At 37.5% G+C, this 26,698-nt stretch overlaps 1 protein-coding gene across 6 annotated transcripts in view; it reads right to left on the bottom strand.

The window, feature by feature from the left end:
- NEBL (nebulette) overlaps positions 1–26,698 on the bottom strand; it is a 262,002-nt gene that overhangs the window by 65,453 nt on the left and 169,851 nt on the right. The window contains exons 1-7 of one of the 6 annotated variants that reach the window (XM_086466531.1): positions 26,067–26,132; positions 25,899–25,970; positions 19,078–19,182; positions 16,982–17,092; positions 10,556–10,666; positions 2,714–2,815; positions 1,050–1,151 (exon numbers count right to left, since the gene is read on the bottom strand). The exons of 4 other annotated variants lie outside the window; for them this stretch is intronic. In XM_086466531.1, the coding sequence (XP_086322657.1) occupies positions 1,050–1,151; positions 2,714–2,815; positions 10,556–10,666; positions 16,982–17,092; positions 19,078–19,182; positions 25,899–25,970; positions 26,067–26,132 (669 nt within the window). Of the gene's footprint in view, positions 1–1,049; positions 1,152–2,713; positions 2,816–10,555; positions 10,667–16,981; positions 17,093–19,077; positions 19,183–25,898; positions 26,007–26,066; positions 26,133–26,698 lie in introns of those variants that run through there. One more of the 6 variants, XM_086466530.1, reaches the window with a different exon arrangement.

Here is a 26,698-nt window from a genome sequence, read left to right on the forward strand (position 1 = left end):
GTTCTCTAATGACACATTACTCTCATTTTATCCTAGCTGTAGAGAAGATGATTACTATCTAGCCAAATCACAAGTATTTGTTACACTATACTGATTTTCAGACTGTTCTAATATATATACTGATACACCTGGGGTTTTTTTCCCTAGTTCTAGGAAGGCTGACACTGCCTTCTCCAATCAAAGGGCGTTATCCTCCTCCTACAGAAGGGTAGAATTTGTTCCTGGGTTTACAAAAGCTCTGAGTGTAGCCTGACAGGATTACTAGTGAGGATTATGCAGGGCACTACTAAAGAACTTCTCCAGAAAAAAAGGGGGAAAAAAACCCAAAACCATAAAAACAGGTCAGCAGTCAAAAATCCCTTCTCACTACATCAGGTTGATCTGTAGTAGAGTCTTAGGCGTAGATCTTACGAGTAAAAGACTCGTAAGAGGAAAAGAGAGAGTATTTGTGATTTCAGCTTTCTTTGTAGTTACAGACTAAAGTAATCCCTCAATTTTTTTTTTTTCCTTGGGTTTGGTTTTTTTTTTTTTTTTCTTCTTTTTGAGGTTAATATATAACAGAAAATAGTGCATAAAAGGTTCAGCTTCAGTGGGAGGGAAGGCCGGTGGTTTACATGTCAGGCCAAATTCAGATCCTATTACTCACGTTAGTAAGTAGTTACACAAAAGACCCCAGTTACTTCAGTGGCATTTCTCACAGAGTAAGGTTCTACTTAAACTGAATGAGCAGCAAAATATGCCTCTAAATTACATACAGTCAATATTTTAGAAATCCTAGATAATCTATATAAATATACACCATCTCCACAAGAGACAACCTGTAACCTGTCAAAGATCATTGTATTTTTGCATAAAAATGTATATTCTGTTTCCTAGGAATCTTCCATTCTAAATTCAGAATTTACCAGTCATTGCAATACTAAATGAAAAGTTTGAGAACATAATCTTCATGCAATTAGAGATAATCATCTAAAAGTCCAAATATTCTCTTGCATTCTTAGGAATGAGATATCTGAATGAAGTCATTGTAAACTGACAGAGATTCTTACTTGGCTTAACAGTTTTGAAACTCCTTTAGCATGTTCGAAATCTGGTCTTCCAAGTACAGCAGGCTCCTTACTCATCTCTCCCCTTCCTTTCTTGTACTCAGCCTTAGAAAAAAATATTAATATGAATCAGTATTAAATTGGTTGCTTTCATTTTATCAAGAGAAATTTAAGTATTAAAGCTAGTAGAAAGTCTCATTTAGTGAACTGAATTGGCACTATTGTTCTAATCAGCTCTGAAAAAAGCCCTTCTCAGGCTTCAGCTCCATAACAACATAAAATTTATTTATTCCAAAACACAATGCACAGCATGCACAAAATTCAACTTTAGCCAAATGCATGGCTTAAGCCTGAGAAATATATTTCTCCCAATCGAGGCAGAACGAGTTACAGTGGCTCAGCATTTCATGACAGGGTCTGCAGTTTACACAAGATTATTTGTAGCAGCTGAAAACAATCTTGAAACAAAACTAGGCTGAGGGGCAGCTTTTTTGAAATGCAAGGTCAAATTCCACTCTCAATTTTACCACTGCAATCTTGCTGGATGTCAGTGAGGTTGCAGTGCTGTAAAAGAGCAAAATTAGTCCCGCAAGGTTGATGTTACATGATCTTTGCAGCTGAACTGCCACTCATGCAAATTGCTGCAATTTTTTTCCACAGTGCATTAGAAAAGAGCACAGATGAATCGACAATAGGTGCTTTGCGATACCACAAACTAAATCATCCGTTGCCTAAAATAGGCTTCTTGCATTACTCAGGCACTGTGAATCAGCAAGGACACGTCATAACAGACCAAAAGAAATAAAAGTCTCAAAGTCACTCTAACTCAAAGGAGGCCTGAACAGGAATTAGTAAATTTGGGTGTTGAACATAAGACTTAGTAGAAGTTCTTGGTTTTCAGAAAATCCTGAATATTCAACAGGTGAGTCTCAGGCCTCTTAAAACTGTCTCTCCATAGGCACCTAGTCAGTCTCACATTAAACTATTAAGCAGTTACTTAAAATCTTGGCTCAGGGCTTTTAATACATATATTGTTTGACTTGTCTACAATAAAATATTAAACTGCATCACACGTTGCTGCTTCTCAAACTGCTCCTTGACCTATCCATTAGCAGATGTCACGGTGGGAGGGCAAAGAATTTGAGAGGGGAGTTTGGGGAGGAGAGCCCCTATGCAAGAAACAGCGTGTTTGCTCAGCTCTCACAAGGACAGCGGGGAAGCACATTTCCCTGTTGCTGCCGGATGAGATGGGAGGAGGAAGAGGAGTCCTGGGATGTGAGCTTCTCTTGTATTGAGGTGAAAAAAGGCTTGGTATGTCTTCTGAAGCGTAGTGTAGCATACAAGCACATGACTTATTTTAAGAATCATTATCATGAATAAAGCCGAAACAAAACCAACTCTAGTAAGCTTAACATTGTCTTTAGATCAATGACCAATAATTGCAAAGGTCATACTGTCAACATCAAAATAGAAGAAACCCCTAATTTTGTAATATACCAGGCAAGCAGGTTTTTGATCAGGTTTTGTTTTTTATTAATCAAACCTCGATATCAGATTTGGGGCTGCTCGTGACGTTTGACAATTTCAGCAGCATTCTAAACAATCTGACTGAAATTGGAATAAATAAAATGTCTAAAAAATACAAATAGAGTAACAGGAAAACATACATCACTTATTATCTTTGTTATCTCAGTTGCTATCTTTATGTCTGGCCTGTTCAGGACTTCAGTGTATCGATGAGTACCTTGCACACCCTTCTTATAGGATACCTGTCAAACAAAAAACAGTTTTGTTTAAAACAAACAAATAAAACCATTTGAAGTTTATAAATAATCTTTGAATGACCTATCGACTAAGCCATCAAATTCAATAGAACTCTGCCTCATTTACCAACACAGTCCTGCTTGATAGGGATTCTTTAGTAAGACCCAAACACAGGTTAACAGGATAAGGAAGAAATTCAGAAGTAGAAAATAAAATATGAAAATGAAAAATGGTTTGGCTTAGAAGCATAGTAGAAAATGAAAGCACTCAAAGACCCAAATATCAGGTTTTATCATTAAGTTTGGGAGGACTTCCAAGAGTACTGATTTTTTTTCTATCCCATACCCTTTTTAATATAAACTAAACGCCCTATGATAATGAGCACCACCAGTCCAGCAGATTGCAGCTGCACTGAACAGAAACTGTAACTCTACCACAGCAAATGTCTTTCTCAGTAATAGGCAGCCGTGTAGCTGGTATGTAATTCAATGACACAACTCCACCCCAGCATCCCCCACTCCCCGCAACTCCACTTATCTGCTCCTTTACACAATCATGGGAACAAGAAGGCTGAGTGTTCCAACATGTGGAGTACAAGACTGAATCTTTCTGTTTGTGCAAAAGCCACTACTATAATGAATGGGCTCAGAAAATTTTGGCCAGAAGGCTAAACCACAGGTAGGAGAGTCCAAACATTTTGCATTTAACAAAGCAATCACAGGAACAGCATAGACCTCAGGGATGTTACAGAGCTCCAAGACCACAAGTTATCCTTTGTCTCCCTCTTCAGTGTCTGTAGACTTTTTTCCTCTCCTTTGCTGTGGCATATGCGCCAATCTAAGCCGATTTCCAAGAGCTATCTTACTGAATTATTCTGAATGATTAAGAAAATCATCCCTGGTATTCAAAATCATCTGCAAATTGAAGTTTCAGGCAAAAGTTAGAGAACATAAAATAAAGTTGACAGGAAATAGAAAGCATCAGAGTAAGTCCTCTTACTGGATAGCCTTTTAGATTTTCTTCTGTTTAACAAAGTTGATCAACCTCTCAAGATAGTATTTTTACCATCAAGAAAGTCCTTGGCTTGAATCTTCACTTACAACCTCTGCATCTAGCTCGTATTTCCAATGTAAAATTTCACTCTGGGTACAACACAACAATCTCAAACTGCAGCACTGAACTACAAAATAATTTGTAGAAATTTTGTAATTTCTCTGTAAAAAGAAAAGAAAAGAAAAAAATCTTGCTTTTTGGCAAATATTTTAGAGGCAACAGGAAAGTAATTTTGTGTCCATATGGCTTCAGCTAAGTAGACAAGCTAAACAGGCTTCACTGTTGGCCGCTTGCCCACAAATAGATCCTATAATTTTTAACCTACAATGAGCGACACACAAGTGTAATCACTGATAAAATAAATAAATAGGTTGGATGAATACAGCCCGAAGTATCACCCACTAAGAAAACAGAAACTGATTCTTACAGATTGTTTAAACCACTGGAAGTTTTGTTTTGGTTAGATTTCGATTTCTTCTATTTTTTTAAGAAACTAGATGTACAGACAAGCATTTGCAATTCAGGGCTTTACATGAATTTAGTTAATTATATGCTGTTCATCCTAATGACCACATGAGGTGAGGTGAAAACCACAAAGGCAGCAGAAACAGGTTTCTGAATAGCACCCTATCATCCATGTAAATTGCAAATTAAAGGCCAGCATATGTGCTCAAAATAGAAATTAGGAATGGAGTGAATTTAACAACAGAGAATCTAGAATAGCGGTGATAAAGTTGAGGAAATGTGGTCACTTATTGCTCCCAAATGACATGATCATATAGTACATGAAATAATGGATTGTGGTTAATTTGGGGGGGGAAAGGGGAGGGGGAGAATAAGACAGTGACAGTCCTTTATATTTCACCATTTCCAATTATATTAGATGCAAGGCCAATTGCTATAGCTTTCCCTGAGTGAATTATTATTCTTCCTGCACCTAAACTAGTATACCTATTACTTATGTCTGAGGGAAAGTCATCTAGCATTTTACAAATGTCTGCAATATATATTTGCTCCATTCTGCAGCTTGTCATACTCCGGTGAGAATAAAAATGTTATGCAGCAGAACAGTAGTTTGTCAGAGGTAGGCCAAAGAAAGAAAAAATATGTTTCCCATTTCCTGAATAACCCCAATCCCTGGATGCTGACCCTTTCCCATTGGGACAGTGTGCTGGCCTCTATTACACAGCTGCTATTCTGTTCCATCTAGTGATTTTTTTTTTTAATAGTGCAATGTTAGAAGAGTAAAACCAGAGCTATTCAGAGAGCAGGGGAACAGATGTAGACAAGGCAAAGCAACCAGCTTGGTGTGTGCACCCATGGGCACTGAGAAGATGGAAAGTGGAGAAGCCTGCAAGGGAGAAGAGAAAACAAAGTCTGGTCAAGCAACAAGAGAAAGGAATCAGCAGAAGCAGGCAGGGAAGGGGACGCCTTTTCTGATGAGATGCTTTAGCCCCTTACCAAGAGACTCAAACCCTGACTGGAACCTCCAGGCATTATAAGATGCCCTTACTCAATCTTCACCTCAAAGGGCTGTTTAGGCTCCATCAAAAAACATCACCAAAGGCTCAAGAATTGCTCCTTTTTATGAGAACCACAGGTCTACGCAACATCTGCTCAAACTGGCCTTCACATAGGAAAAAGTAACTAAGATACTGACAACTTAAAAGCAGCAGTGAAAGATCTGAACAAAGAGTTACAGCAGAGCAGTGAGAAATGCAAGCAAGAAAGCAGCAGGTACGAAAAGGCAAAAAAAGTACCATCTCTAGTTCTGAAGCTGCAAATAGCAAATTACAAATACTGATTAAATTTGAAGTGTTATTCTACCCCAATTTGAAATTACAATAAAAAGTCGTTACATCATTGAACGTTTTTAAAAAACACTAATAATCTGAACAAAAGCCATTTCTTGTCTTTTATCCCAAATGTGATTACACATCCTGAATTGTCACTAGTTTTTGCAAAGCATGGAAAATATTCGAGGCTTGATCATAATTAGTAGACTAATTTTAATAGGGTCAAACCTCTGGCTCTTATAAAGAGGCACGAGGTCCACTGAGGATAAATATGCCAGTCTATTCACTCCAGCTGAGGGTCCTGAAGATGCTTTACCTTTCATGATGGTCCCAGTGCATTGGAACGTACTACAATGCTGCAAAGGAAACAGAGTTCTAACAATGCTGCAAAACATCTCAGGTTGCAAATCAACGAACGGAAACTTCTGCTACATGGTGACCCAAGTATACCTAGGTTTAAAGCACTAGGCCCTTTCCTGCAATCTTTTGTCTTCTCCCTTATTCCAATTCCAAAACTCTTCCAAGCTATAGGCAATAAATTATTAAAACATGCACAAGCAGCTATGAACACATCTTGCTCTCTTGAGATGCACATGCACAAGGAGCTGGGCACACCTATCTGCAAGAGAATTTGTCTCTTACTGTTTGTCCGTGCTTAGTATTTTCTAAGAGCTGCAAGTCCACTAACTAATGGCTTGTCAGCTGTGTCTCTGCCCCCTCTTCTCTCATCTGCACTTTGGGGTCCATCAACACTATGAAAATGACTAGCTGGTGACAATCATCATTGGCAACAGCTTTTCTGATCTCCACTCAAATGGTGTTGAAAACTGTTTCCCAGCTCGTGTAGAAGAGACAAACACATTTCTGGCCCATTACAGATTGATGCAGTCATCCTTTCCAGTAATGGGCTTGAAAATTGATTGGTCCCAATTACATCAGGAGTAAACACATCATTTTCAGCACCAGTTGGAAGCAGTCCAGGGGGACCTGCTGTTGACAACCACTGTCAGCAGAAAGTTAGTCAGTGAAAGGTGATTTTTCTAATGCAGATACTGAACAGAGAGCCAGGAGAAGCTTGACTTTAACATGATCTGCATCAAAACAAACATCGACATTTTGGTACATTATTGAAGGCATTTAAGCACATCAAGTTTAAGATCTGCTGATTTGGTCTTATCAGAAAGAACATAAATATTTTTGGGTGGATTGTGACTGCACAATATCCTGAACATGAAAAAAAAAGCTTACTCCTAAGACAACACAGACTTCTTAAATATTAAAATTTAGAATATTAAAACATTCTAAATTACCACTACTGACATCATATGAACTGAAAAGTCCACACATACACATAAAATGTTTGCTCAACTGTCAACTAACATTTTAAAAGCAGCACTGTTTTGTACGTAAGCATAAGAGAAAAGATACCAGGGCCCCAACCTCAGATTAGCAAGCTGCCTTATAAATGCCCACAGATGAGCCTATTGCAGTTTTGTTATTTGTGAAACCAGAACACCACTTCCTTATTTCATACAATGCAATGCTGTGAGAATCAGTAATTTTAACCAAGAAGAACATTTAAATTGTTTTACAAATACTTAACACTGTTTTGCTATTCACAATGCCCAGTGATGGACCAGACCACTGAACAGACAAAACTGTGATCCACAGCACAGAGCGCCTTCATCAAATGCCGTGTGCAGCTTCTACCCAGGCACAGTGCAGCACGTGTTTTCTTTGCTTTAGAAACTTCATTGTCATGTCATTTCACTGTTCGACTACTTTCTTCCATCCATGTGATCCCCAGCTAGACATAAGGCAAACCAATATTTGGTGACCTGACAGTTTTGTAAGGGCCACCACCTAATTTTGGTCCAGAGTTTGGAAACTTCCAGATAAGCTAAATGACATCTGCCAAGCACAGACATAAAGCAGGCTGATGGTCCCTACTTCACTTTTCTCCAAATTCCTTTGTGTGACAAAGTCACACCACCAACTTTCACTTCACAAAACACAAACACAATTTATAGACAAAAGTACTCTGGTTTGGATAAACATGCTTTTGTTCAAGCACTTTAATTATTTTTCAAGTAAACTCCTTGTTATTAAAAACCCACTTCTGTTCTTTTGAGAGCAATTTTCTTCTGTCTAAGTATGAAGAAGAGGCAAATGTTATTCTTATACATGATCACATCATTCAGGAGATTTTACAGTATTTCCCTATTATGCAGCTTCAGCCCATGCTTACATAGCACGTTAATGATATTCAAAGCAGCGTGAAGGCCTACGGCATATGACAGTTTCAAAATGTCAGCACAAATGTATTGTAAGTTGAATACAGTCTTAATTTTTAAAGGAAATTGCACATTTCACAGAGTTGAGTATAAATGTCAGCCTTATTTTAAGGCTGAGTAAATAGTCTTAAACACATCCTAATCCTATTAGATGCAAACCCTGCATGTAAAGGTTGAATTGAGTTGGCAGAGCATTGTAGGTAAACACGCATTCTGCTCCCATAGGTATACTGTACTGAGTGGTGGATAAAAGAGCTTTGTCCTTCTATTCCCCTAGTAGTTTCCCTCCTTTTCCCCTGCATTTTCAAAGCTGTGATTCTACAAATAGCCTGAAATAGTTTGGAAAGACAAATGCTCCTCACTTGGGATGCTCGCTGTTCCATCCTCTGACTCAAAGATGAAAACTCATGTGGATCTTAATTAAACCTGTACTTACAAAACAAGAAATCCGCAGCTATTCACCATGGTGCCCAAACAATTACCTGCAGGAGCTGTGTAACTCCACTGAACAATAACTGGACTTACATAACTTGCTCCTCTATGTGTTACAAAGATACATCCCCATTGCACTGCAGCACCCCATGAGCAACCAGAAAGAATCTGTTCTTAAACAGATGAAACTAACTGGTTAGAGTTTTATGTTGGGTACAGAGGATTTGTTTGATTTTTTGAAGCTTGCTCAGGCTGAAAATAATTTCCTTCATATTTTTTCCACTATTTTTAACATGCTATTAGAAGTTCTCATTTATCAAAACATCCTTCCCTCCTATGTTTGCCTTCATTTCCTTTTTTTTTTTTTTGCTTGCTTTAAGGGTGAAAGAAGATGAAACAACTGAATTTCATTTACTCTCACATCTGTACCCTGCTCTCCTTAATTCTGTTAGCAGCTGTAGAAGGGGAATGAGTTCTGTGCTAGCATACTAATCCCCAGACCATGATGAATTTGATTCAAAAACTCATCTCTCATTCGTCCTGGTCCCACCATCTTCTCTGAGAGGGATTCCCATCTCTCTTCCCAACATTATTTCCTTCCCTGGTAGTCCACCATCATTCCTACTGCTAGGTAAAAAAAACTCTCTTGCTTATGGGGAGAGAAGTTCACATTCCCAGCTCCAACCCTCCATCAAGCTGATATCCTGATGTTTCCAACAGCAGAGACTGCGGAGTTTGACAGGAAGAGGGAATTCTGTAATCAAGGCAGGTTGCAAATTACTGCTGGGAGTTCCAATGCAGGTATTTCCCAGCAGAAGAAGTTGTTATTCTTCAAACATAATGCTTCCCTGAAGTTTTCCAGCAGCCTTTTAATCAGCAGCCAGCTGTCAAGATTCTGCACACACAGGCATACATCTAACATTGACATTTAGTTTTCAGCCTACATACCTAAGAGTGTTTGTTACGCTGTCAGAGGGAAGATAGGATAAATTTAAGATAATTCCAAATGAACACCAAAGCTTCATTTTCCACATTGTTAGCAGCAAACAAATATCCTGCTTATCTGAGAAACCAAAGTTATAAAAACACATATACCTACCTGACTTGGTTACCTAAGAAACGAATCATACCTTTAAATGTTATTTACATGTCAGCTATTCTTACTGGTTTTGTGTACCCTTTATAACAACCTCACTATTTTGGCCAATCTTCTCCTAAAATTTATTTTTCTCATGAGTTTTAGGTTTTGTAAAAGCTAACACACATTTTTCTTCAAAGTTGTGTTTGTATCATTCAAGACACTAATCTTGGTAGCATTTCTGCCCCCAGCAATGGTGCTCTGAGCTAGTAGAAGCTAGCTCCACCGTGAAATCAAACCTCACTTGATACTAATAAAAAATGTAAATATTATTAGTAGGCTTTTATATTGCAAAAGCCTAAAGAACTTAAAGAAGTTAACAAGCAGCTGTGGGAAAAAGAAAAAAAAAAACCAACACACCAACCAACTTTAAGAATATTGCTAAATACTCTCTATCATTTGTAAATTATCTAACTAAAACTACTAAAACTACAAGAACAAGTACTTTGGTCAATGGTATAAAGTAGCGCCAGGCATCAAACTGAACTCTATGGCTCAGACTATGTAAAATAATTCATAGATTCTTCTTTGAAACTCATTTGATATGTATTCATGAGACAGGAACAAAGTTATTCATGTGCATAGAAGACTGCAAGAGCAGAGCAGAAACAGCCCCCTTCTTTCCTCTATACAGAACCCTTGAAGAACTAGCCAAGTGTTGACAGTGTAAAACACTGAAACCAGGCTGGTGTTTGTGTAAAGAGCTTTATACAGTTTCAAAATACAAGTAGGTACACATGAATTCAGAAAGCCTGTGTTTGTAATTTAATTTCAAAGTGATAGCACCTAATAACAATAACTACTAACAAACATCACAACCACTTTCCACTGCAGTTTAGAATACAAGTCACATACATTACTGGCAGTATATTTTATACACACACCATGTCCCAAATCACTCCAGAGCAAACAATATAAAAAATAAGAACTAATGAAATACAAAAATATTCCATGTCTAGTTCATTTAAGTTAGCTGTAATATACGTATCCACCCAAAACAAGCAAACTCACTTCAGATGGGGGAGTACTCACATCACTCTGGTATTTACTGACTTCCATGGCATGCTTAATATCTGGAGGCTCTTTCATATGTGCATAATCTGAAGTTCCTTTCTCAGCATCATGTTTTTGTTTATAGAGAACCTGAAAAGAGCAACATTATACTTTTGTGACCTCAGCAGAGCAGGTATAACAACATAAGATGGGTTAAACCTAGTGTCATTGTGTGCCTGTGTTCAGGAAGAAATGTAATAAATAATGAAGCTCCTTAATGGAACCAGAACCCTGAAATGAGAGCTTCCACCCAAAACAGAGACATATGAGGCACAGTCAGCAGAGAGATTTCTCTGTGACTGTTGCAACAGAGGTATGAGTAGACAGGGGAAAAGAAAGAAATATACAGAAACAGAAAATCAACCTTAACAAGGTGAGAAGACAGCCCAGGGAAAAGCACAAGCAAAAGTGTGTTTTGCTTTTTTTTTGGCTCAAGCCACACTTGAATCTATCAGCTACGTAACGCTTCCAGGTTTCCTTTTTTTTTTTTTCCTGTTTTCAGAAAAAAAAAAAAAGGAACTATTTTGTTACATTAAATACTCATAGCCCAAACATCTATTTCTCCCACTGTTCGGAAATTACTAGCACAATACACATTTTGACTAGCCCCCAGGTTCACAAAGAAAAATAATATTTATATTCCATTGTCATCATGGTAAAGGAAAATGGAATTGGATTGTGAGTTTATAAACAAATTTATTTTTATAATAGAAACTGAGCTCAATGTTGGGATTCATCCAGCTTTCACTGTACTGTGTTACACTCACACATACTCACATACTAAAACTGCCTGAAAAGCTGATCTTGCACTTATCCTTGTCAGAAGCTTTTAGGCTTATGTTAAGAAAATTCACCAGGTTTTGATGCTTGAAGAAGCTGCAAGCATCAAGAAAATTCATTTTCTAATAGCTCTCAGAAGCAAGCATTAAAATAATCCCCAAGAAAACAGCAAATACTAAATAAGTTGATCGGAAGGAGAAGGATTTGAAATGAAAACCCTTGATAGCAATGAAAGAATACTGTGAAAGTTTTGAGAACTCTGGACTACAGTGATTTGGACTCTTAGGGCAGAATACTAGAACCATGAGAAAATGTTGTATCTGTTTGTGTTTAAGGCAGCAAGATTGCATCTGAGTCACAGATCAGGGTGCCCAAGGCAATATAGTAGTATCTGCCCTGGCTATCTCAGATTACAAGAAAAAGGGTTTGGGTTGTTTGGGGTTTTTTTGCACTGCTACTATATGAACGAAAATATCAAATTAGGGAACTTAAAATGTGCCATCTTCTTATACTACAGTGTAAATCCAACATGAGCAGGCCCCTGGGGAAACAAACACAACTTAAATTGAAACAAAAAAATGTCTATAACCTCCCTATGCTGATTACATCTTGCAATTGGCAAAGCAAATAATCTTTAACAAGACTGAAGAGTCACTAACAAATGATCCCGTGCAAAAGTGTAATTACTATATAAACATATGTCACAAAATTTCTTTTGCTACTTCTCCTGCTTCACTTTGTCACTTTTAAGATGTTCCCCACTTAATACTATTTCAAAAAGCAGACCCGTGTGGTTACTTTCAAATCTACTGTTTCATAGATATTTTATTACACTACCACTTGGTTGGGCTATATAACCAAGACACCAAAAAACAATAGCACATCAACTCCCAACATGAGAAAACTAACAGAAATTAAAACTGAGTGTCCACTATCTTGGAAAAGACAACTGTTTCTTTAGCTTAATGTAGTAATATCTCACTTGCTATTTGACAGCTGTGTTCTTCCTATCTTTTCACCTTATTCTTATTAACTGACTTAAGTATCCTTGAAGCCATCACAGGGTAGGAGGAGCTCAACAGCTATCTAGTTTAGTTTTGGGCAGTTTACTGCAGAACTATTCCCAGATCTGTACATCAGTTCCAAGGAAGCATGAAAAAATGTTTATGGTTATTATTTTATCAATATTCTTAGAACCTTTATTTTACATGTTACCATGTACATTTATGTATACATTTATTTCTCATTCCATGTTAATTTTCAAGTTTTAGCTAAACCGAATTTTCTTTATCAAATCTACATATGAAACTACTCTACAGAGAGATGAAGTATTATAGGTCACTGACATAACCTCTACTCTGTAGTGGCACCATTTGTTAACTCAAGAAATAAATGGCAATTATTTAAGTAGGTATGACTTCAGATTGAACTAATTTGTAAGTATTCATTTTTTATTTTTTTTATCTTTCTTGTACACTAGTGTGTCAATAGGAAGCTGCATTAAGTAAGGCTTTGTGCTCTTTTAACTTAAATCTGACTGACTCTCTGTTTTGGAATAATTTAAACACTCTGAATTTTTTTTTTTTATTTCCCTTTGCAGTCGGTAAGCTGAGCTCTGAACTTAAAATCCACAATGTAGGATTTTGTAGTAGGAAATGTTCAAGTACACAGAAAATGCCATTTTAATCTCTAGACAGGGAATTAGATTATCTGATGTATTTGTGTAAAACAAAACTACAAGTCCAGGAGACTGCTACCACCAAAAAAAGAGGAAATCTTGAACATGAGTTTTGATACCAGTAAAAAACCGTTAAGAATTACATAAAACAGTCTGATAATGTGTAGTATGACTGTAAATGCTGCAGTAAACCCCAAAAACCAGCTCTATCATAGTAAAAAACCACATATGATAGTAAAAGGAGGATTCCGCCCACAAGTAAGAAAAGCTCTGAAACTTTCTCTGAAAGTTGAAAATACTGCTTAAGATTCACTTGGCTCATCATCCTTAAAAACAAAGACAAAATACTGTTGAGCATTGACATATAGTTACTATTTGAGAGATTGCCCTGTGCAAAGGAGAAAATTAAACTGCCTTCAGTTTGCCTTAGATTATTCCTTTCAGATAAGAAGAAAAACAGTGCAATCTCTTCTTATGACAGAAATAAAGTGAAGAAAAAAGTGATGAAACACATACTTTTTTTCAACATTGTTTCCCCCTCAAGCAATTTTTAATACCTTTATCATTGTTTGTGACACCTTATTAAAAAAAAATTGTTCTGTGTAAGGAAGAATTCAGTACACTGGTCTTCGGACAAGAAGAAGACTTGGCACAAATCTAGCTAGCAATGATCAGAAAATTTCCTTCAGAAATATTTTCCACAGGAAAATTGCAGTTTTTCCAGATGTCCATTTCCTCTCAGGAAAATCAAAGTGAGGGCTCCCTGCCTAGACTTTTCTCATCAACTTTATTTTCTCATTGCAGAGAACTGGTGAGAGCTTTGTAGGCTGGCAAGGAGCGTGAAGTTACATGGTGCAGACAGTGACTTTTGCTCTCTCTAGCTTACCCTGGGGACAGCTATGACAAAGCTAGGAAAATCTAGTTGTTCATCTCAAGAAAGCTGTTTAGAAGGCAACAGTCAAATTTTCTGCAGAGAGGAAAAAATGAAATTGATAAAAGCCACCCAAGTTTGTGGGGTTATGAAACCTCTTTTTCATTCTCCTGAAACGTTTTTTTCCCCATAAACACTATCATGAAATTTTGTCAAAATTTTGGACAGATTTCCTTCTCTAAGGTTATTTATTTCCATCTTTGTGCCAGTTCTACATAAAATACAAAAAAACAAACACGGGCTTTATGCAAAAGCCAACAGAGGTGGTCTTGTTTTAGTCTTTCCTGTGTATCTTGAAGAGGGAATTGAGCATGATACAAATACAGGCAATATGAGCAGAAAGCTCCACACGATGAGAACCGCAACTGTCAGGGTGTTGTACTCTCCGTTATGGTAAGAACCTGTCAGTGCTGACATCATTTGGCTGGAACCCTACAGAACGAGGTCCTGGCTCTGTTGAAGACAATGACAATTGCTATTATCAGCTAAAGCATGCAAAAGTGATAGATGGTGCTATGGCAGTCTCTTTGCTCTGGAGAGGGCAGTGGAGGGCAGCTGTAGGTGGGGAATAACTTATTGTGAGAAAAAGGAACTTTCCCCTAGTTGCCTCCAGGTTCCTAAATCGTAAGTGTGATCTGAAACACTGTGAAGTTAAATTGGGGTAGATCCAAGTAGGCTGAAAACAGACCTTCTGGGCAGCAGCAGCGCAGCAGCACCATTTTAGGATCTAACATCAAATCATGGAAGAGACCATTTGCCAAGGACACGCCCATGTAAGAAGGTCACCCAGCAGAGACATACCAACTTCAGCAGTCCTGTGCCAGCAGGCAGGAGCAGTGAGAGTCATTGGCCCTCTTTCTTCCACACTGTGATCCCCTAGTCCCCACACACCTGTTTGGCAGATGAGGCTACGAATCCTACCAAGAATATGGCACCACAGAGCAAGAATGCACCTGCTTGATCTGGCTACAAAGGCATTCACGCCTGGCCTTACATCCAAGAAGCATGAAAAGGGAGTCAAAGATGTAAATTTGTTCTACTGTGACTGGGGAGGAGAAAACGTACTTGTATTTTCCACTTCTCAGGAAATAAGCACCTATTTAAAATCAAGTTACTATAATTGAGAAATAGACTGCAGTTCTGTGCTTGCAACAGCCTTTCTGCAGGAGGGTTGGCACAACGGCCAGTCAGTGCTGGTCTCTCCTTCCTATGGCATACCCCAGTCCCCTCTTGCTGAAGTGATGACCTGTAAATCCACAATCCCAGCTAGATAGATGCAGCAGAAATCCCTTCTGCCACATCCTGACCCAGTTGAAATCTGAAATCCTTGTATTAGCTACTTAGGTGCTGCAGTGATAGGCACAATATGGATTAGATTTGAATACTGTAGAGATTTTCCACTAAAAAATCCCCTAGGATCTCTCTCAAAGTAGCATTAAATTCAGGTCCACTGCAACAGTAACCACAAGTTGGAAAAATGTGTCAGCTTATCTTTAAGTTTTATGGTAGATTACGATTTATAATGCATCTATTCCTAAGGGGATGGTATGAATTTTACAGGAAAAGTCTCTGCTTAAATATAACTCATCCTATATGCACATTTGTTTCTCTATGACTGTTGGATGACTGAAGAAAACCTTCAAAAATATCAAACGAAAAAGTCAATCTTTTCCTTAAAAGGGTTTTTTTTGATTAATCACATGGTTTCATTTTTAGTCTCAGTTATTTAACTTTTCTGCCACACAACTGATGTTAATTAACCTCATTTGCGTAAACTAATGTAGAATGTACTCATTTGGAATGAATCCAGGAGTAAATCTGTGGCAAAGTAGTTAACCAATGTTTTAGAGATCAAGCTAAGAGTTTAAAAATGTTATACAAGTTTAATTCCCAATTTATTTCTACTGTAATTCATCTAATCCCTCACTTTACAATGAAATGTCACATTAATGTCATTTCGGCTACTGTGATGCTTTGAGTGTACATAAGTTCCATTACAAACTATGAAAACTAAAATATACCTTGTGTTATTATATTTGCTTAATAGAGCCTTGATTAACACATCATTTTAAATCAAAACATTTTTCCACAAGCTGTCCTGAGATTTCAGTGCTTTCTTTTGTTACGAATATTTTCCTCTGTTTGAAAAAAAATCCCTGCAGTAGAAGAACATGTATTGAGATACAATCAATAACACAGATTTAGGAGCATGTTCACTTCACAGACTGGCGGTATTAAACTATATGTAGTTAATATCTTTAAGAAAGGAGAAAGGCAAAACAAGGAAGTAAGTGGAAATGCTTGGTGGACAGGAAGCCATGACAATCTACCAGCTTTAATTCTCGTGAGTAACAACAAAAAAAATCTGTTACTTCATTTATAGGACATATACTCAACACTTCCAATTCCACTGAGATCAACAGAAGTGAAGGGTCACCTGCCTACATTAAGGTTATTATATTTTTAAGTCCCTGGAGGCAACTGAACTGGAATTTACTATTTTACTGGTTGTTTGCATGTTTCACACCATGTTCAATAGACTTGATTTCATATTTTTAATTCTATAAAATTTGCAGGGAGTGGTAGTATGTAGACCATCATAAATACGTTTACTGCTACCAGTAAGTGACTTTAAAAGTCCTTAAAGCATCAAATGTTTTATAAAGCTAATGCAACAGCCACATTGAAATGGTCGTTATATAAGATTCATCTATTCTATAAATGCAGTGCAATGTCACATAATTCCTTATTGCATTCATGGGTTTCTAATGGATTTCATTGGACTGATGAATGCACTAGCAGTTTTTAAATTTGTATTTAATAAATATAACAAGTAAGATTGTTGACGTTTTAAAAGCGAGTAGTTCTTGAAGTTAAGATGTTATGGTGATAAACTCTGAATGATAAACTCACCTAAATAAAACAATCAAGTATCTGTTCAAATATATTGTTAAAATTGGTCATATTCAGTCACATAATTCATCTAAAAATCTTTTTTGTGATTCTAAAATTGTACCTTGCTCTGAAGCTGTGTTAATTCTTTTGCAAATACGCTGTCAATTGTGGCTGGCATCTGCTGATAAAGAGAGTTGGAAAGGTCTTTCTTAGCAGCTCCTTTATACTTCACCTTAAGGGGAGAAAAAGGAGACATATAATGCAAAAATTAAGATACAGTAATGACACTACCTATTTTTTCTATCAAGTAAAATGGCATTGACCATTAGAACTGAAAAATCTAATGCTGTCATAAACTTTCAAGCAAAATCAGATCTTTCAATAACAACTGTAAAACGCTTTAGGTGAACTTGTCTCATTCACAAAGCAATGCAAAGTATCTCCTAATTAAATTCAATAATTTTGCGGGAAGTATAAATTAAGGTAAGCAAAGTAGTTATTTTTCTATCCTTTTTTAAATCATTTCCAAAAATCAAAGTTATCCTTCTTTCCATCTTCTCAAGTTTTGCACGACGGGAGCAATGAGAGGACAACAAAAAATATTTTACCAATTAATAAGTAGTAGCAATTAAATGTAACTGGAAAGGGCAGTAACACTGAAGTTAGCATGTCTGACATCATTTCTAATTACATATTACAGACTCCTTTTAAAATTACTTTTTATTTATCCTTTTTCCAGTGTTCAGTAGTAGCGATTCCTCACAAAACGGTTTTATGAGACAGGCCAGAATAACAGTTCAAAATCTGGGAGGCTGTTACTTCAGATCTAGGTCTTTCAAATTAATGAAACAATAATGTCAAGTATTACTGTGAAAGTAATCACAAATATCAAAGATCTTTAAATGATACTGTCTAATGTCATTAATTTACTGTGCGATATACAGCTGTTCATTAGAGACTAGTTCGCCATATGTATTGTATATATCAACAATTTGCTGTAACATTTCTTGCTGTTTCCCAGAGGGCTCTTCACTGGAGTAGACATGCTGTTGAGAATTTCAGTGTTCCAAGTTTTGCAAAACCAGGTTATGGGACACTAGAGGTCAGTAATTTACAAGACAAACCATCCGTCACACCACTGGCTTCAGGTAATGCTGCAGTAAGCAGAGTGCTCAACAGTGTGAGCACATAAAACGTATGAGTTTTAAATTTTTGAAATATCTTTATACCTCTAATTCTTTGACTAATAATTAGCAGCTTTTCTTTGGAATCAGACAGATAGATTTGATAAATACTCTCTCTATATTGTGCTTTTGTAGACTACAATAGTCTGTCTCTCAGAAAGTATAATTTCATCATATTTATGCCCCTTGGGATATGACACTCTTTCTCAGAAAATATGAAGATAAATATAACAAAAATATTCATCAGATGCATTTGTACTGAATGTAGCCACACAGCAAACTCATACATATCAGAGACACAATACAGAATGTATATAAATTACATAACTCCAGACATTCTTAATCATAATCATAAAGGTAACACAAAAATGAGGCATCAAAAATTTAAGTCTTCCAAGGGTCACAGTGACAAAAAAAAAAAAAAATCACTCAGAACAAGCAGCTCCTTAACAAAAGTAACTCTCTGTAAAATTCCTGCTGCTGTTCTCCCCTGTGAAAAATAATCAGAGATGCAATCCTACAACACCTTGTACATGAAAAGTTGGCATGGTGTGGGGGAGCGTGGGGGAGGGGGGCGGAGAGCGGGGGGGGGAGCGTGTGTGTACACACGCTCAGGCAACCGGAGGACGGGGGTGATAACATCATAACACTTTGTCTCCTTCAGTTTGAGATCAGGCTGCGAATTCTCAACACCAGGGAAATTATGCACACGTATAATTTGCAAACCTCATCACTGCAGAACAAGTAACACGAAATCCTTTTCCTATTCTTCACTTTATCCATCTACAAAATGGGATAGCTAGGATTGCCTTAGAACCATCAATAAAATATCTTGGAATCCCAAAATAAAGTGTGGCATAACTCCCATATACTGTATAGACTAATTATAGCACTTCAAGTCACTTCAGCTTTAAACAGAATTATTATTTGAAGTAAGCCATCCTTCCCCTGCTAAAAACCACCATATTCCATTGAGGGAGTTTTTAGGAAGGATAAGACACAAAGAGAAGTCTTCAATCTTAAAAGTTCTTACCTCAGAAATAAAAGCACCGAGACTTTTGACATGTTTTAGCTGCGGAGTGTCAGGTACAAATATGCACTTGCCTCTAGTTTTTTTAAACTCTTCTTTATAGTGTATCTACAAGGAGGAGAAAAAAGTTGTTTAATTGTTCTTAAAGAAGAGAGCAGAAAAATAAACAACGGCTATTATTATTATTATTACCAGTTTGTTTTATTTATGGATACTATGCTGGGTGGCTTGCAAATACCTCAGGCTGGCTCAAATTAAGCCATAAAGGGAAAAACCCAGTTCTCACACACAGTACCAGGGCTATGCAAAAGTCACAGAACTCTCTAATAATAAAGATGAAAGAGAGATGATTTTTCTCTACAGCTACAGCACATTTTCACCACTGTTGTAGATGTTCTAGTATGTCTAAAGAAAGCAGAATCAGATAATTGATCTCCTTGATCTCAAACATAAAATTGTTAAACTACCTTCCAACACAGACCTACCAAGCACAATCTGTGTAACATAGTGAAATGCCCCTTCATGAATCCAAGAGTTACATGAATAAATTCAGAAGGCTACTGCCAAATCATTGCCTAGAAAGCATCCAAACAGTCATGAAATGCAAGTAATAACAGGATTTCTTTAAGATCAAACAGATTTTAAAATAAGCCATTTTTAAATCACGTGTATGCACAAAGGAAACCATTTTTGAAGCAAACCACCGTGACATATTTTGGAGGAAAAAAAAAAAAAGACAAGTCTGGGCTTTTTTTGATTGGTCGGTTTGTTGGTTTTTTGTTTGTTTGTTTGTTGTTTTTTTTTGTTGTGGTTTTTTGTTTTGATTTTTTTTAAAACAACCAACCTTTTTCTTACCATGGGGCAAACACCAGCAGGTATAATAATCATATGACCGTTGATAAAGTCAAAGTTACTGTTTGCATTGGTCAGGCTGCAAGAAGAAGGATAAAATCTACAGAAATGGTAAGTTATGTAAGAACTGCATGAAGAAAGATGGTTAATTATGATGTGATGGACTAAATAAGTTTTAAAGACAGACACTTTACATGGATAGCCTTAAAAGCTTTTAGTGACATTTCTTTCTTTGTATGTAGACTAATTTAGTTCAATGCCAATTGAATTATTTAGTATTAAGCTTTCACAGTTATTATCTGCCACCATTTCTCTAACCTCTTTTTCACATTCTGCACAACAGCAGCTTGCATTTATACACTCTAGACTTGCTGACAAGCACTGACAGAAGCAATATGATCTGCATCTGAGCATTACAGAAATATGCAGTCTTAATTTCCTCTTTCTCTGAATCCTTAATGGAGATCACAAGTTCTAGCCTATGCTCCTTTACAGGGAAAATTCATGAAAAGGATGGCAGCTTACACAGAATCAACTCCTGTACTTTTTGATGTAAACATTTTGTCCACTGCAAAATCATAGAATCATAGAACAGTTTGGGTTGGAAGGGACCTGAAAGACCATCTAGTTCCAATTGCCCTGCCTTGGGCAGGGACACCTTCCACTAGACGACGGTGCTCAAAGCCTCATCCAACCTGGCCCTGAATACTTCCAGGGAGAGGGCAATGGATTAGACAATGTCAAATTCATCTCAAACTGATGGCTACATAATCCTCATGCAGGAAATAATTTTGGTTACTATTGAGCTCGTCCACGTTTGGATTACCGAAGGAATCTACATCTCGTTACCAAATCATATTGTCCGCCTTTGTGAATTCCAGCCTATTCTAAACAAAATCAATGGATGTAAAATTACTGTGTGTCATGATTTTACTTGGGGACCCAAATTCAACAGTTCATGACCAATACACAAAAAGGACAGTTTTATGATAAACATGAGCAGGCACTTAGTATTCAACCTGCACATATACATGCATGTACTTGCAAGTGTGTGTATGTATGTGCACATGAACAGCTTAAAAAAAGGCTTTGTAGATTTATGTTCATTCACTGTAGATTTATGTTCATTCACAGTGGAAATTCTGTGGAAAATCTACAGAGCTGACTGTCTACTGGTTAGGTTTGATGGCATTCCCAGTAGAAAAGCTGTGACTCTGTTAGAGGAGACGGACAGTCTTGCTGCTCACAACTTGAGTAAATCACGCACAGAATCTGAGAACTGACTGTAATTACACCCATTTTAATTACAGAGCAATAATTACATTCAAAAATCAAACATGAAAGCTTCCTAAGGTATTTCTTAATTGGGGGAGATGACACAACACAACTACAAGAAACAGTCAAAGCTATTCTGCTGTAGAAGTCATGCTCTCAAAATAACCAAAAGCAGTAAAGGACTAATGCCACCTCCTTACTCCTTTATTATTCCTATTTATTATAGTAACCTGTTGAGGCCACAAAATGCACGCAGGCTCAAATGAGCAATTTAGAGGAGACATATAACAAAATGTGTGGTCAAACTCTGATCCTGATCACTCCATTCTGCTACAGAAGTGTCTGCACCACTTGGAATCAGAAAGATGGAAGACGAAGAAAGATGGGACAAGCATAATGAAGTCACGACATCTGCACTTAAAAAGTGTATTTATTGTAAATGATGTAAGCAAGAGGCTTAAGAGGTTGGCTATGACTGAACATAACCAATGGCTGGAAGGAACAGGCAGAGAAGCTAATATTCCTCTTCAAAGTTTGGGGTTACAAATTCAAATGTCAAAAATACTGAAGAGGAAATTTTGCCTCTGAGTGACTTACCCTTCACCACAAAATACACCATGTTCAGGTTGAGTAGAACTGGTAAGCGTTGTGGAAAAAAAAAAAAAACACAGAAAACAAAAACCAAAAACCAACACACAAATAATAGGAAAAATTTGCAAATGATGGCCTGGATCCACCACTGCACTTTCGATATACTTTTTAAGTCCAAGCTCACTAAAGGTCCAATTTTTAATAGCTCTCTACTGATCCCTTTCTTCTACCTGACTCATCATAAAACTACTCTAACCAGCAGCACAGCTATTCAGTAAAAGTAGATTAGAATTCCTAGACAGCCACCAAACCAGTGAGCTTCAAATTGTGGGTTTTTTCTTAATGGATGTTATATGGCAAGATGAACTTTATAAAACAAGGGCATCCACTCTGTAGGCTGAAGCTTCCTGGCTCACCAAGAAAATTCATCTTGCCCATGGCCTGTTCCATCAGCCTTTTCATGGTGGAAACAGGAGGAGACTGTGGGCTAAAGGAAAGACTCCAACAGCAACAGCTTAATCCAAGGAGCTGCCTTTCTTTTGTATTCAGGGGCACATATTAATCTAACTTCAATACGAATATATCCGAAAAACTGTTCTTAATATTTTAACATCAATGATGTAACCACGTTGATAGTCATCATGCCAAAATCCATTCTAGAACTGTCACCTCTCAAAAACCCATTTAAGCTTAGAAAAGCCACAAAAAGGTCTGAACCTTCTTATCTAGCTCTTATGCTAGACCAAAAGGGAACATTTTTCCACTAAGGATTCCCTTTCCAACCCTGCATTTCTTAATTTATAACCTCTCATGAGACTAAGAGCTGTGTGAGACCACAGATCCATCTAATACAAAATCCTCTCTCTGAGGCCACAGAAACCTAGGGAAAAGCATGAGAACAGGGCAAGCATACAGTATTATTGCCCTACAGTATTTTACTAGTCTCCAGACATTTAGACCTCAAAGTCCTCCTGAGCTAGAGACCGTGACTAGTAATGGTGAGTCCAGAGGAACAGCTCCATTCTGAATTAGGTGGTCACACCCCAATTGGCATGAGTGGAAAAGCACTCTGTTTCTGCACTTGACTCTAGGTCTCTTCGGCCCTTGCTTTATAACAAAGAGACATGCTAAAGCAAAGTTGGACTCTGTACAAGGACAGTTAAATGGCAAGCAGTACTATTTTTTTTGTTACAGGGGAAGAGAACCACTGCTACCATACATTACCAAGATTCAGCAGAATGTTCAGAAGGCCAAGTGTCTGCCTCTCTACCAAAAAGGATTATGATAGTTTGGTCAACGATCATTTTACTTGTATAATAATTCCCCTCTCTGCTTCCAAGAGTATTCACAATATCACACTACACAATCAAAACAAGGAAGAGATGAAAACATACCAAAATATAAGTAATATAAGCAAATGGACAGGGTCAGTTTCAATATGGAAGAGAAAAGGCCCGGAAAGGAGGTAATTCATATAAATCAAACACACACGACAGTTTTGAAAACATCTGTGGAATAAAATTGCATAACAGAGGGAGATTCAATGAAATGGCTTTAGGGAGAAACAACCAGGGGGTATCACAGCCACAGAACAAACATCTGCTAGTCTCAAATGAAAACGGGAATTTCCTCAAGAACTGGAGCACATAAATGCTTCACAACTTCCTCCGTGCACAGTTCACAGCTGACAGTTATGCACGCGCTAAGGGCTGCCATCCTAACACTTTTTTAAAACCACAGTACAAATTTAAAGTCAGCCTGCAAAGAATGCAGGGCAAGAGCAATGCACGCCCAGTATCTCAGTCATGAGCATTCCTGGCACTATGTTCTGATGGAGGAGCTGTGCTGACAGGTCCACCAGCAGAAAAGGACAATCACCCAGTCTCGTGGTCAGCAAGGACACAGGCTGCTGTCTCAAGGTCATCTTAGGGCCAAACTGCAGCCCCATAAAACCACTGTACACATAAAATGTACAGATGTACGCCAACAATACATCCACACGAAGAGCAGTTTGTGCAAAGATTCATGCTAAAAAGGATAAAGAATATATAAAAAGTTCTGACAGTTAATGAGTCAAAAATCAAAGGCAAGAACAAAATCCTTGCAGTTTACTGGCCTCCACAACTAAGTGTGCAGGATGAGGAACTTGCCCCCCAGCACAAAGGACTTCACTGGTCATAAGAAATTCCAATTATAGCAAAAATTCTGGGAAACAAATCTCACCCCCTATAAATATGCATATTCCATTCAAGCCAATGAAGAAACACCTAATGATTTCAACAGAGGATGAATAAGGCCCCAAAACGCGGTGTAATTTTTAAACACAGAGTCTCTTCTTTGAAATTAAATCGGGCTGGACCACTACATACTACTACTGCTTTGAAAGCATTAACGACACTGCCATTATGCTTTACATATCTCAAGGAAAATCTAACACACTTGCAGGCTAAACACATTACAAGTTTTCAGCAAAAGCCCACATCCCTGAACCATTACAGGCTTCAGAAACTTGTCTTGACTTAGTTATTCACCTTAGCTTCCAAGCCTCTGTAGAAAATTGGAGAAAATACAGCCACTCCATTTATCAGTTAATTAAAAGCCACAGCCAACATTCCTCCTAATACGTACACAGCACAGTAATAATTCCTTTTCAATTAAAGAAAATATTTCTTCAGCATTTTTCAAGGAGGTTTTGCCATTAAGAACAGCAGCAATGTTTAGAAACAAGTTGCATGTAAGCAATAAATGTATTTTTGGTTAGATAAGTGCTCCAGGTCCATTTTCATTTTGACCTTTACATGACTTGACAGGCACTTATTGTACCATATGCCATTCTTTTTCCAAAGAAAGCACGCAGATAACCATCAGTAAAAATACTAACAATCTCTACTACTTCCTAAAGTATCTTGAGATTACAAGGGAGCCATCTAGGTAGCTTCTCTTAGGGATCTATTCAATTTTCAGCGCTCTTTCTGCAAAAATTAAAGTATCACCAGACAGTGTATGGACAAAGAGGAAACTTTGACCTTGTCAAGTCACGCTTTCAAGCCAGCACTGTTAACACCTACACATCCCAGACCCTGTTTTTCTGAGTTACATATTCTCTTCTGATATGTAACCCCTAATAATTTATACCTTAAATGTAGATTCTGTATGTCCTGTTCTCACAAAATCAACATACTCAATCACCTTGAACAATAACATTCCGAATTTAAATATCAGATTACAATACAACACAAGCCAGACATCATTTTTTGGTTTCTTTAGAAGACCACTTGTTAAAGCAAGTCACTCTCTTCTCAGTAATGTCTCCTCTGCTGCCAGTTACCATCCTCACAGGAGAAATATCGCTTTTAACTCTGATTCACATGATGGGACACAGTTACTCTTCAGACACACCTTTCCAGAGGGACATACAAATAAACTTCCACCAAGGTAAATCTGCTGCTGTTATATTGAAGCAATTGGGTCTACTCAAATCCAAAATGTCTTGGATCCAATCTATGATGTCTATACAATGTCTGTATCTGATCGACAGTTTTAAAAATCTATGGTAACTAAGTCAAGAATTTGCTAGCTAAATACTTTTTAAACATATTCTAGCACTTCAGTGGATTCTTCCTGTAAGTGGAAGTCAATAATAATATGCTAAGCTGTTTTGAGCATCTATCACCACAGACCAATAGATAGCACTCAAAATTCATCTGTTTTATTTTTATCCTCCCTCCCTACAGCTACATGTACTGGCACCCAGTTCTGTTCCAACCAAGCTTCATAGGATTATCCTATAACTGGAAAAAATATTGCATTTTCCTGATGAAATCTGCCAAGGTGTTCCGATGGGAGACACCCTCTGCATAAGACCCACTTACGGAACATTCTCCTTCCTAGGGCCTATTCTTCATACCATATTCTGAAAAGCTAATCCTTCTGCAGCTGTTACCAGAGTCGGCTGTGCTTTTCCATTATTTTGTATGCTTTTATGTTTGAGCCTCGGATAGGCATATGTGCATGGTACATTATCTGAAAAAATATGTATCGTAAATATAAACACACTTGAAAAGAGAAATGTAAATGTAAGGATGCAAACGGTCATCGTCACTTACATCACTTATTATTTCACTGCATTTTCGGGCCAGTTCCATATTTCGGTCCTCAATAACAGGCTTGAGGAAGACCTGTAAGAAAAAGGTAATCGTTCCAGTTTTATTGTCCTAAAAGGGTAACAGTAGAAGGCAGTAAGTACTTTTCAAAGCTACTGGGGTTTAACTCACCTTTTCTTCTTCCTCCCCATCCTCATTTTCATCTTCCCTGAGATCCTGAATGACAGATACTCGCATTTTAATACTCTGCAGAAAACAACAATGAAAACTCTGAAAAGGTTCAGCCTGCAGGAAACTGCTCAGACCCTACAGCATGCCTGGAATCAATGCTTCATTTGTGTCCTCCACTGCACTTAACTCTACCAAGGCTCCTTCCTTATTTAGGCAGCACTTGACAGTCTTTATCTGAACAATTCAGAGTGAGTGAACTGAAAGGCATTGCAGATGGCCTCGCTAGCTATCAGTCACAGCAGAGCTAATGCTTTCTTACAGATAAAATATAATTAAATGACCTATCCCAGTCAACTATTTTTAAAATTACTATGAATACATTTAATTAAAATACTGTGATGCAGTTAATTCATAATGTAAGTAATTCAGCAAAATTAACAGGCTTAAAAGGGGACATTGACTCCAGGGTTATGGGAAAACTGCCCAGTTCTACGATTCAAGGCATCAACGACTCCAAAACCAGTTGTCACAAAACTTTATTTTGTTGCTCCAATAACAGAGCTTTTTGATTAAAAGAGCACACTATTCTCATTTTCCAGTAGATTTAACTGCTAGCATATTTTTCAGGAAAT

This window comes from Leptosomus discolor, chromosome 6 (genome assembly GCF_034619465.1).
Source record: "Leptosomus discolor isolate bLepDis1 chromosome 6, bLepDis1.hap2, whole genome shotgun sequence".
Classification (NCBI taxonomy): Eukaryota; Metazoa; Chordata; class Aves; order Leptosomiformes; family Leptosomidae; genus Leptosomus; species Leptosomus discolor.